Source organism: Mesitornis unicolor, unplaced genomic scaffold, assembly GCF_000695765.1.
Source record: "Mesitornis unicolor isolate BGI_N332 unplaced genomic scaffold, ASM69576v1 scaffold10800, whole genome shotgun sequence".
In the NCBI taxonomy this organism is placed as follows: Eukaryota; Metazoa; Chordata; class Aves; order Mesitornithiformes; family Mesitornithidae; genus Mesitornis; species Mesitornis unicolor.
The window spans coordinates 32,549-44,785 of NW_010156269.1; the positions used below are offsets into that span (position 1 = coordinate 32,549).

The 12,237-nt window shown below is 39.3% G+C and overlaps 1 protein-coding gene across 1 annotated transcript in view; it reads right to left on the reverse strand.

Moving 5' to 3' along the window:
• Positions 1-6,799: 6,799 nt before the first annotated feature.
• TRAPPC8 (trafficking protein particle complex 8) overlaps positions 6,800-12,237 on the reverse strand; it is a gene marked incomplete at its 5' end in the record, with an annotated part of 46,658 nt that continues 41,220 nt past the window's right edge. The window contains 3 exons of the mRNA XM_010187190.1: positions 6,800-7,575; positions 9,371-9,460; positions 10,940-11,085. Coding sequence (XP_010185492.1) covers positions 7,341-7,575; positions 9,371-9,460; positions 10,940-11,085 — 471 coding nt within the window. The remainder of the gene's footprint in view (positions 7,576-9,370; positions 9,461-10,939; positions 11,086-12,237) is intronic.

Here is a 12,237-nt window from a genome sequence, read left to right on the forward strand (position 1 = left end):
ATGAGAGTAACTACCTATTTAACAAACTTAACTGTCTACAGCAGCATATAGGATTTTCTTTTTTTTTTAATGAGCAAAACCATATGTATTAGCAGGAGACAACTCGACTTAGTAAACTGCTCTAATTAATAATATGGACAGCACAGCATGTCTCATTTACCATGAGACAGCACAGCTCTTTGGATTCCTGGACTGCTGTCCCATCTGCTCCTGAGGATGCTAAAGCTGTTGTGCTGGTCTCACAGCTGGCTCTGAGATTGTTTTATGTGATCCATGCAAGAGCAGGTGCTTGAGCTCTTTTCCCCGTGCTCTTCTTCCAGAGCTCCTTGGGCACCTCAGGGCTTCTGTAAGGCTGCCACCTCCCCATCGCTCAGTGTCCTCACTCACACAGAGATACAGAGCACTGACAGCTCAGGCAGAGCTCCAGCTCACAGAAAGGCTCATACTTTCTAACCTATACACTTAAATTTAACAAGTTTTCCTTGCAAAGGTTCTGTTCAAGTCCAAAAGCAAAACCAAAATATGCCATGAAGCTGCTCTTTCACATCTGCCCCTCACTTCCATCAACACCTAGCAGCCGAAGTGAGGAAGACGGCAGCACAGCGAAGATTTCCATTTCATACCTCCCCTTCCACTGTCATCCTAATGCACACGCTCTCATTTATCTTGTGTAACGGAAGCATATAACTGTGTGAAGCCCTTCACTGCAAGGGGTTTAAATATCACATTTTTAATGGAAAGCTCTCAATGCTAGGAGAATAAATGTGCTTTCATGGCAATCTTCATCAATGTCAAGTTTCACACTCTCAGGAAGGATGTTGTAAAATGCTAAAAATACCTACCAATTCTTCAGAAAATTCTAGCCAATAGCCAGCTTCATAATATACTGAACAAAACTGCAATATTGCCTTAGAAAGAAGAAAACTTTTCGGAGGAGTATGTTTAGCACCCACTCATGCTCTCTGAACTCTGGACTTGCAAAGAAAAAAATCTTACCTGGTAGGAAAAAATGTGGTGACAAGAAACACTAAAATATTCCCTATCTCCTTGTAATCTTCTGTGGGTCTGTTATTGAAGAAGTTCTACATATTACTCTAAAAATGCATACATTCCTAAATGGCGTTTCAATAAATTAAATAAACATTCTGCTTTAATATGCATCTACAAAACAATAGTTAAATATAATAGTGGTTTTAGTTTAGCTGAGGATACAATTCATCCATAATGCTTAGGGCTCATTTGACCTCCAGATGAAGAGAACAGATTTGAAAAGCAGCCAGAAACAGAACACGGACCTTTGAGGCAGTGACATTTCCCCTCTGTGGTCTGGAGCATAAAAACTGTGATCCTTAAGGACAGATGTTAAGATGAAAAACTGTATTAGCTGTGATTCCCCAGCCCTGTCCCCTTAGCTCAACTGATGGGTTCACTCGGTTCTGTCACAGCAGGAGAACTTTCGAGGCAGTCTTTCCTCACAGGCCTCTCACAGCTCCTCCCAGGCAGAGCCAGAAGTGCTCTGAGCTGCCACTGCCCTTTCGTTTCTCCAGCAGCTCCCTGCAGCTGCCCCTGGCATCGCAGCAGGGAGAGACTTTTAGTGGTTTTTTTTTAACGTGTCTTATGGATGCAGAGTTTTTGGTACACTCAGATCATGTTTTCAAGTGATTTCCTGACATCATGAGAGCTAGCAACACTCCCAAAAAGCTGGGAGTCTCCAAGTATCGTCTGGGTCCAAGAGCTCAGGCTTTAGCTACAACAGCAACTGTCATGAGTGTCATGAGTTATCACCCTGGGTGTCAGCAACTACAAGAAGTGGAGCCCATATACCATTAGCACATTCTTGTGTCCCCCCCTGGCCTGCCCGCAACAGCAGCATCTGCAGAGAGTTGGGGGAAAGCCGGGCATATCATCTGATAGCTTCTTTACAAGGATAGGAAGAAAGAAATGCTTTGCCTGTGAACTCCAATAAGTATTTTCTTGGTCAGAAGGGGATGTTACTTTCTCTGCAACCTCCTCAGCACACATGAACACCTTCATCTTAGGGCTACAAAATACCTAGGGATCATGAGGCAATAGTTGCAAGACTATTGCTAAATTATTTCCTTCAGTAAGTAAAAATCTACAATTACAGTCTTTTCTGTTAGGCAGAATTTTCATCATCCTGGAGGAAGCAAAGCCACAATTATCAGGAGGAGAAAACCACATCTATTCTAACTTTAAAAGAAGAAAACCCAAGAGAATAACATTTGCAAGCATCAGCTAAATTGATTCATACACTGCTATAGTCTATAAGAAACAGTTTTCAAACCATGTTAATTTTTCACTGTTTCAGCTACCACTAAAGCAATTAGCAGAACTCATTAGCTGAGTGACATTTTACAAATTAATGATTTACTCCCATAAACTGATAGAAATGCATAGTAAATAAATCTTGATTTATATAGGATCAGAAAATCACTCAGTCCTGGAATACGTTTAATCAGCATTCATGGTTTTAAAAACAGAAGTGTTGAAGAAATTATTATCTTCTGTTCCAGTCTAGTTTTTGCTCCATAGAAGTAATTTTGTCCATGAAATTATTCAAGGGTAATTTTGAAAAGACAGCAAATATTAAGAATTCAAGTGACTGAAATAATGGCAATGTGCATATGAAAAAAGGCTGAATTTCCCTCAGTGGATTTTCATCACCACAAACATCTTAATATTTTAATATAATAAGACATAATCCCTTATCTCACTGGAATAAGAGCAGAATAAGTGGAAAACATCCAGGAATCTCTGCTGTATCCATTGCTATTCAGAGACCTGACTTTTGATATCTGGGCTAGATTACACTTTAGTGTAGACAGCTCTATATCACAGTAGATACTGAATTAGAAGATAAGATTTAAAATTAAATCTTTTGAGTAAAGGTGAAAGTCTGGTTTTATATTTCATTACTATCTTTTGGAACAAAGTTGAAGATTAATTCTGTCCCCATTAATCGGAGCATAGCCATGATTTATCATATGAGATCCCATTCTCCTCCAAGCAGTCTCACTGGCAGGGAGACTCCTTTCAGTGAGGCAGCCATACCTGCATCTTACAAATGGATAATAGAAATATCAATTTTGTGGTTTAATCGGTGGAGGGAAAACTTACTTTTCATCAAAAATAAAGCTTCCTCACATTATGTAGCTATTGTGACCTCAGGTTTAAATAATGAAAGCCATCAAATTTTTTTTCATTTTCATTGTACTATTTATGCACTATCTTCTTCCCCAAGGCATAGGTATTTTCCACTCACACTAGCACTAAGAAAGAGTGTCCACTCACACTAGCACTAACAAAGAGTGTTTCTCACTACCTAAACCAATTTATTTTATTTATCTTTTTGTCTTAACAAACATACTATAAATGGCTTTGTGTTGGAGGAGTACCTACTTGGTAACAGCTCAAAATACAGGCTACGTAGTAAGACCCACAGAGACCACAGGTATTGAACACCATCTCTACTGAACAGAAACTCTATCAACAAATCCAAATGCTAAAAGTGAAAATTCTTCTATTTTTATATCAACACCTTTTGTGTTTCTTCTGGAGCAACACACAATGTAACAGCCAAAAGAACCATTACTTTGAACCTCTGTATTCTGCTACTGAACATAACAAAAGCTCCAGTTCAAAAGCAAAATCAAAGTGCAGTTGAATATATGTTTCAAGAAATAGTATCACTTCCTCATAACACACAGAACCATACAGAATTATTGAGGCTGGAAAAGACCTCTGAGATCATCAAGTTCAGCCTATGACCTAACACTACCACATCGGCTAGACCATGGCACTATGGGCCACATCCAGCCTTTCCTTAAACACCGCCAGGGATGGTGACTCCACCACCTTCCTGGGCAGTCCATTCCAATGCCTGATCACCCTCTCTGTGAAAAAGTGCTTTCTAATATCCAGCCTAAACCTCCCCTGATGCAGCTTCAGGCTAAATACTAAGAACTTTTCCCAAACAACAAGAAATTGTACTTATAGACATAGCTTAGGGAATCTTCTGATGTATTTTGTCCTGAGGGAAGACCAGTAATTCCAGAAGGACTCCCAAGATATTTAGTAAACAAAGCTAGGACTAAAGTTTCTAAAAGCATATTAACCAAGGAACACATAATCCTTATTATGTAAAAGCTGATGTTTTGAGGCACAGGTCACCAGAGAATTTGTATCTGAGCAAAACCTCCTCAGAGTCAAAACTGAAAGTGAATTGGTGCTCATTTCCTTTGCTGGCTTCAAGTTTCAAATCCCTAGAGCCAGTAATGTTTATCTATGACCTATGACATAAAGGATAATAATACTATTTGGCTTTCAATGTAAGAACTCAGTGGGAGAGAAATAGATCTTCAGTATTTCAATTGATAAGTTTCTACTTACAGAACAAAGTTTCCCCTATATTCACCCATACATACACCTCTCCTTTCTTTTACCTGAATTTTTGAATGATACTGAAGTTCTGTTAGGAGTTACTGAATCTGTCCTGATAGAGACAAGGCTACTGCAGCTTCATGTTTTGAGCTTCAGGCAGCAGTGAAGTTGAGCACATTTTCCCCAATAGGCACACACATAGACACGTGCATATAATACACGTTAGACGTGGCCAGCTCCACAGAAGGAAAACATAACAGTCACAGATAGCTGATCAGGATGAAGGTCTGCTAGAAGGAAATAGATGCAGTGTGAGTCCCTCCAGCAGCTGGCCTCGCACACTCACTTTGCCCAGTAGCTGGTCCCTGGAGCCCAGGTCTCCCCAGCTGCTAACACATGAACCAAGAGCCAAAGACACGTGAACAAGAGCCACAGCCCAACTCCACTTGCTGGCGCAGACCCCCTCACTCCAAACCATGCATGTACCCCCAGACGGACTCTGTATATACTGCAGAAAGTGCCTTTAGACACTTGGTTTACCCAGTAGCTGGCCCTTGGATTCTTGGTCTCTCTCAGCTGCAGGTACCTAGGCAGGGGAGTACCCGATGCCCATAACACTGCTCCAGTTGCTGGTACACAGAAGCCCTTGCTCACACCAACACATGTAGTGTCATACACACACTCTGTGGATCCTTCCAGTAACTGACCTTAGACCTCTATCCAGCAGCTGAACCTTAGATCCTCTCATCTCTAGTTACTTTGCATACAGACACTTGTGGATGCATCTCTTGGTCAACCTCCAGACCCCCTGGTCTTCACAGTAGTAGGCCTGGATCTCCTGGTCCCTTCAGTAGCCAACGTCTCCAATTGTCACACACAGAGTTTGACTGAGGGACTCCTAGATCCCACAGTCTCTCCTGTTGCTGGCTTGGACCTCCTGGCACTTCCAGTATCCAGCTGTGAGAAAATAAGAATCATGTCCACCTGCTGATGAGACAGAAGAGCAGACATTTAGAAGCAGAAAGCACTAGATGGCAGCAGTGCTCAACTCGTTTAAATTGGATACACAAGTTGAGCTGTCACCTATATTCCACAATGCAATTTCTGTTTCCCACAGCGCCCGAGACAAGAATGGAATTCTAAAGACAACATAGATAAATCTCACAAAGGTGCTGATAAAGTGCTCAGTGAGTACAGAAGGCAGTAGCAGAATCAAGCAATGTTGCAATTTCTCACTCCTACAAGAAAAGACATAAGGAGCAGTAATGTGACAGAACAGCTAAATATATTTCTCAGTGTCAGAAAGAAAAATACTGCAGAACTAGAGAGCTTCAGATGGTTGAAGGAGAGCTGGTAACATTGTCAGACCCAATAAAAAAGTGTGGTGTGGGCCATTTCCCTTCCCCCTCAATAATTAGGATAAAATCACTAGACACACACAGGTCTCTGAACTACATCAGTTCCCTTATGCTACCTGAGCACCAGATGCGATCAAAACACGCGGCCCAGTGACAGACCGGTCTGCTGCCCTCAGGGCACCGGCACATAGGAGAGATGCACCAAGAGTCACCTCATGAAACACATGACACAGACCCCTCGCACCCTAAACTTGAGTCATAATTATGGAGATTTAATCTCACATTAAAAACTCCAGATGACCACCACACAGGAATTAAGCCATACAATGCAACTACTCAGTGAAATACCTTCCCTGTGCTCTGCACTGGCAGAAAAGGTCCATGAGGAAACCCACCTGCTGAAGAAGACCCCTTTGAAGGCTGCTCCTCTTCATTTTATAAGTCCTCCCCTCAGCACATCACCAGCCCAGGCCAGCCAGGGGCTGCAGCCCGGTAGCACCCAGGGTGGTCACCATCACTTTCTCCACCTTTGTTCTCCATGACCATTAGCAGAAAAGCTGCTCAGAGGTAAAGTGGGCTAACCATCATGCAGCCTCACCAGAGGAAGCACCAGCCTCACCCCAACTACCCCTGCTGGTCCCAGCCCTTCAGATGACAGGGACATGGCACCTCAGCCCTCAGCTTGTAGGTATCTCGATATGTAGACAGCATCAGTACATGTACATTGCTACAGCTGTGTGAAAAGGGGGGAAAAAAGGCCACAAGTTCATACAGTGAATATGATGTATGTTTTATTCTATTTACAGTACATTTGTTATAAATATAATACATTTCTTGAAAATCTTGAGTAGATCTTTTTTTAAAACAGATCAATTGTTATAGTTACATAATAAAGCAAGTGACAATTTAAATGACAATCTCATGGTTGTGGAGTAGTGCATTCTGTCTTGAGATGAATGACAAAAAAATACTCAAACCAGTTGAAGAAATTATTTTTGAAACACCTTAAGTGGGACTTGTGTGTAAACCTCGAACGGTGACCAGTTTCCATAAACGTGAAAACTCAAAATTTTAAACTAAAGAACTGAAAAAGAAATGGATTTGAGACACCTTATTGAACTTCACAGTAAGGCTGGGATATATCCTGACTAATGGCTTCAGACAGGAAAAAGCCAATGAGGGTTTCTTCCTGAACCATATCCTAATACAGCCACAAATATTAACACACCATGCTGGAAGTTGTGACAGCAGTCAAACTGCATTTTTGACAGGGCATAGGACATACAAATATGTTCAGATTTGAAGTTAAAGAGTATTTTGTGTTATGAATATCTTAATTACCAGAGAAGAAATACATTATAAAAGGATAAACGTATTTTCAGTCCAACGTGCGTTGCATTGAGAAACAAATTGACAAGTAGTCTGAATATTTTGCTATTTTCCTTCCTACACAATCTTTAGTAACAAGTTAGATGTCTGAGGTGCTATTTCCAAAAACTGCAGCAAAATGTCAACCAGCAATATAAGAAAAGAATCCCATTTATTTTGTATTTTAGTGTGAGGTTTTTTTCCAGGAAGTGGTCAGATATTATTGATAATAATCAGTGCAGGCATGGAGTTCTGCTGACTCGTTTCAAACAAGGTAACTTGGTCCACTAGCTTGGCAAATACTCTGGGGGTTCCAAGGTTATAGACACCTGTATGAACAAAGCAAGCTTTCAGCTGCAAGCTATAGACCTCCTGGCTTTTAAGTTGAAGCTTGTACTGTGTTTGCCCGAGCCATGTAAAAGATCCGTGGATTTCTAGTGCTTCTGGGCTGAAAAAGAAGGTAACAAAGTTATTTCTCTGTATTTGAAACATGCATTACCAGTTTACACAATTCCCTCAACCTCAAGTTTTCCCAAGATTTCAGAATGTAGCGTGTCCATCGCTGGCCTCTGACAAAGAGATGCTTGTTTATGCTTTCTGAAAACTTTTTTTAAAAGTCAGGAATTGGAAACTGAAGTTATTATTCTGGCAAGTTGCTATTTAGTTACTATTCTGACGTGGAAGTCGCCGAGACTTCTTGATTGCCTGCCTACTACAATTTCTTTATGGGGTCCCTACGTCCAATCATAAGCTCAATTTAACTCTGAGTCCTTACTTTTTACCAAATACTTTAATGTTCTCTGACTCACAGTTAATATACTCTTTACAGCAGCTCTCTCCTTGGCTCAGGTGAATCAGTACAAATCTTTAAAGCATTACTTTGGTTCCTAATATACTGTACAGTATACAGAACATTAATTATACATATATGTATAATGATGAATTCCAGTGTATTCCTAGCTTTTTATGTAAGTGGCACATGACTCTAACAATAGACATAGTAACAAGATTCAAATCGTCACAGCTTTAGGCATCCCTATGTAAGGCATTCTTAGCACTGTCCCACAAACCAGAGTTAAATTTCTGTCACACAGAAATAGCCAGAATGGATATACACTGCTTGATAGACATTGCATTAATATGTTGGTTGTGGGGAGTGGGGTGGGTTGGGTTTTTTTAGGAAATTTCAAGGCACATGACTACACTGTCCTTCCGAAGACATGTGTTACACTATACTGTTGCAAAACATGACCATCTTGTGAAAACACACCAGATCAGTGAATAGCTGGCTAATCTTAAGTAATAAATAAAACTGACTTAAGTCTTCTGCTCTCTATTTCTAAACCTGTACATTAGGCCCTGGGTTTTTCATTTCTCACTTGCCTGGATGGACCGTTTGCAAAAAGCAAATATTACCCATGACTAAGTCTACCTCAATGTCCTTCACAATCTGCCTCTGCTCCACTGCCAAGACTATTCAGAGCTCCCACAAAGTCTATTTCATGGTGAGCAGACCAAGTAGCCTTATGTCTACTGGGGTGGGGTGGGATGGAGGGGGGGTCTCACCTGAATAATTTATGAGTTAAATTGCCTTGTTTTAACAGAAGTGGAAAAAATAACAATGATATATTATGGCACTGAGTTCTCACTCCCACCGAAATCCTTAGTAAAACTTTTAGAAACAGTTCTCACAATGTTTACTCAGTGATAATATTATTGCACATACTACTACAGCTCTAAGCAAAAGGCCAGTCTTAAGAATTAGCTGATAAACCTAGGGGAAGTCTTAAAAATACTTATGTTTCTATGACATTTTACACTAAGCCACAGTACAGGTGGAAGTACTTAAATTTAAACTTCAAAAGTTTTCTACAAATTACTTGGTATTTTTAAATTGAAAATCCAACACCACATTTAATAAAATAAGTTTGCTGAAGCTTGTAATTCATTACTTCAAATACAATTCCACTTTTCTTTCTAGAGAAAGATCTGCAGAGTTTAACTATCCAAAAGTCACTAGTCAAGGTTGTGTCTTAGCAACAGCTAGAATCAAAGTAAAATTGAGCACTGACTGAAGACTCCCATTTGACTGTATGAAGGCTTTATCACCTTCCAGTCCTTCAAAGAAGCCACTGTTGAAAAACATCCTATTCTAGATATTCAATACAGTTAAAACACTACAAGACTCCCCAAAACTACGAAGCATTCTCAGAAAATGTTGTTTATTAACAGTAACACATTACCTTGTTGTTTTATGCCGCAAATCAATCATCACATCTACAACAGCCTGGGAACAATTGGAAAGTAGGAGAGTGACAGGTACCAGACAGAGGCTGAGAAGAGAAATCGTTCCAGAAAAAGTTAAAAGTCTTACTCTATATGGTCTTAATTATACTCTTAAATAGTTGAAATAAATTTCAAGTAACATAAAATTAACATGTAGTTGTCTATTATGCAACAGTCAAGTATAGTAATATAATCACCTACATTGACTAAAGTTACTCATAAAAAAAGCTATTAATTGAGGCAAACAGCATGGGCTTGATTGAGCCAAATGAAGTTATGACCTTTCTTCATCCAGCTAAGAAAGACTAGCAAAAGCACAAATACCACCTTACTTTACAGTAAATAAACTGACAAAAGGCATTTCAGATTGGGATAACGTGGTCCAGAACGCTGCTCTCTGAACTGCTGTTAAGCACATTTTGTCTAGATACATTTCTTCTGCACTGCCTCGTGTAGAGAAATTGCTGGCATTTGGCCTGAAGTTTTAGTCCAAACAGCACAGAGAGCACATACACGTCTGGTTGCCAATTTAAACCTTTACCCTTAACAAAGCTAATACAGTTAGTCGATACCCTGCTTGTTCACAATTAGTATGATTGTTTCCATAAATAACACTGCAGCAAGTAAGACCAAGATATTCACAGGCAGGTACAAAAACTATTGTGGCTGAAAACAGCTCTATGTATGCAACAAGTGATTTGTGTCACTGGAATTCCTTACCATTGCTTAACAGCCTAAAGATTCTAAACTTGACTAACAAGAGACGAACAATTAACAACTGTAACAAATAAGAGATTAACTTTTTATTGGAATAATGGATGCTTTGTAACTGTCATTAAAATATACCACCTTATAAAACAAATAAATGTTATATTTTATAAAGAAATTGTTATTTTGACAACTTACTTGTATTAAAAGAAATTTTACAACACAGTACAGATCCAGATAACACAACTCAAACTTAAATATGTATCTTTAAGTATAAAGTACAATTCATTTCGTATCTGCAAATGAATCCAGAGGACTTTGTTCATATAATTTTAATTTTGAAAGACTCTGACTAATTCACTCTAGCAGTCCACTTTTTGACAGAAGTTAATTCTGATATCTTTCCAGAAGGCAAGCTCCCTGCAAGTGATCTAAGTGTTACCACCTTTCCTTCTGACATAAATCAGAACCATGTATAGCTGATCTTGGCAAGTCAGATGCCGTAGACTTCAAAGTACCTCTTACTTTCTGTCTACCTTCTCGGAGTAGCCACACTGTTTATTTTGCTTTCAGTAAGTTTGATAACATTACTAGTTAAAACTAAAAGTGAACTGTGGTATTACAACCTATTTCTCTACATGAAACTTTCCTATTACCTATAAAATTACAAAGCCGTGAGTTTAAGAATTGAGCAAGATTTCACCCTCACATACCATACTTTTACCTTTTGTACCATAACCAGCACACAGCATCTCTCAACAGGATTTATGTCAAATTAACATTAATTCAAAACTTCCTAAAGAAAACATCGCACTAACCTTTTTTGATGAAAAGAATGATTGAAGGACTCTGGATAATGAAGACTTGTCTTGATAAGATTAGAAAGCTGCTCTGGTGTTGGTCTTGCAGGTACTGATGTGTTGTCTGGCCGAATAAACTTTAAGAGAACCGTTTCTGGTAATTCCTGAAACAAATTCAGAATGACATTTAAAATACTGACAAGGTACTGTGCAATGCAACACAAGAAATCTAGTCATAGAAGCTACAATTTTCCATTATGAATTATAACTCCAAGGAGAGAAGTCTGCAGCATCATGAAGCTTACAGTTCTATTTAGGTATGCTAGATGAGGAACTGGTACAATTTATCTGTTACCTTCTTTAAGGACAGTGTTTTCACAAGCAACTGTGAAATCTGTACGACTTTCACAAAAGCATGCTAATGTTACAGTGGTTTGTTAGTGTTTGGTTTTGGTTTGCTTCTAAGAAAAAGGGACAGCATTTATACAGTGCCCTACTCAGCAGGTGTCATGTGTCCCTCCACCAAAAAAAAAATCATCCATCACCTGCCCTGGGAAGCTCACAACAGGAGAGCCAATAGCCAAGTTTCCCAAAACAGAGCCAAAGTAAAGAAAACAGAAATTTATAGGAACATACGAACAATGACAGAAGGATTTAATAGTGCAGAGTATCTTAAAAACTGTATAGCAAGCTCTTGCAGATATGAAAGTTACCTTTGCCCCCAGCTGAAAGCCCAAGACAAGCACTGACACACTTATTTGGGATTCACCCTAACACCTTGGGCTGAATCAATCCCCAAAGCAGAAGAAATTAGATGATACAGAAAGATGCAACAGCAAATGAAACAATCAGGCTGCATTCGGCCCAGCATTACAGCACCACTGTAACTCTGTCCAACATCATCTAATCTGTTTTGTGAGCAGGATTTATTCAGGAAGGTGCTGCCTTTCAGTATTCCCTTATGAATCTATTCTGCAAAAAGTCCACCTTCAGAAGAAAACAGAATTTGTAGCGATAAGTGTGTCTGACTACTAAAAGCGTGTGAAAGAAGATTTTAAAAAGTCATCAGTAAATCAGTACAGTGTAACAAAGTAATATTGTTCGTTTAAAGGTGATGGATTGTACCTTCTAAGTTGAAAAGAAATACTATAGGCAAAAAAAATCTGACTCGAAATAACAGAGGCAGTATGTATGAACATCTGGGTCACCGTTTGTCTGTGCTGGTAATACCAGGAAGACATCAAATGTTTCCTCAGGTGTGCAATTCTTTTATTTCAAAAGGAAGAGTAGTTTTCTTTAAAAGTAATTGGGGGGGG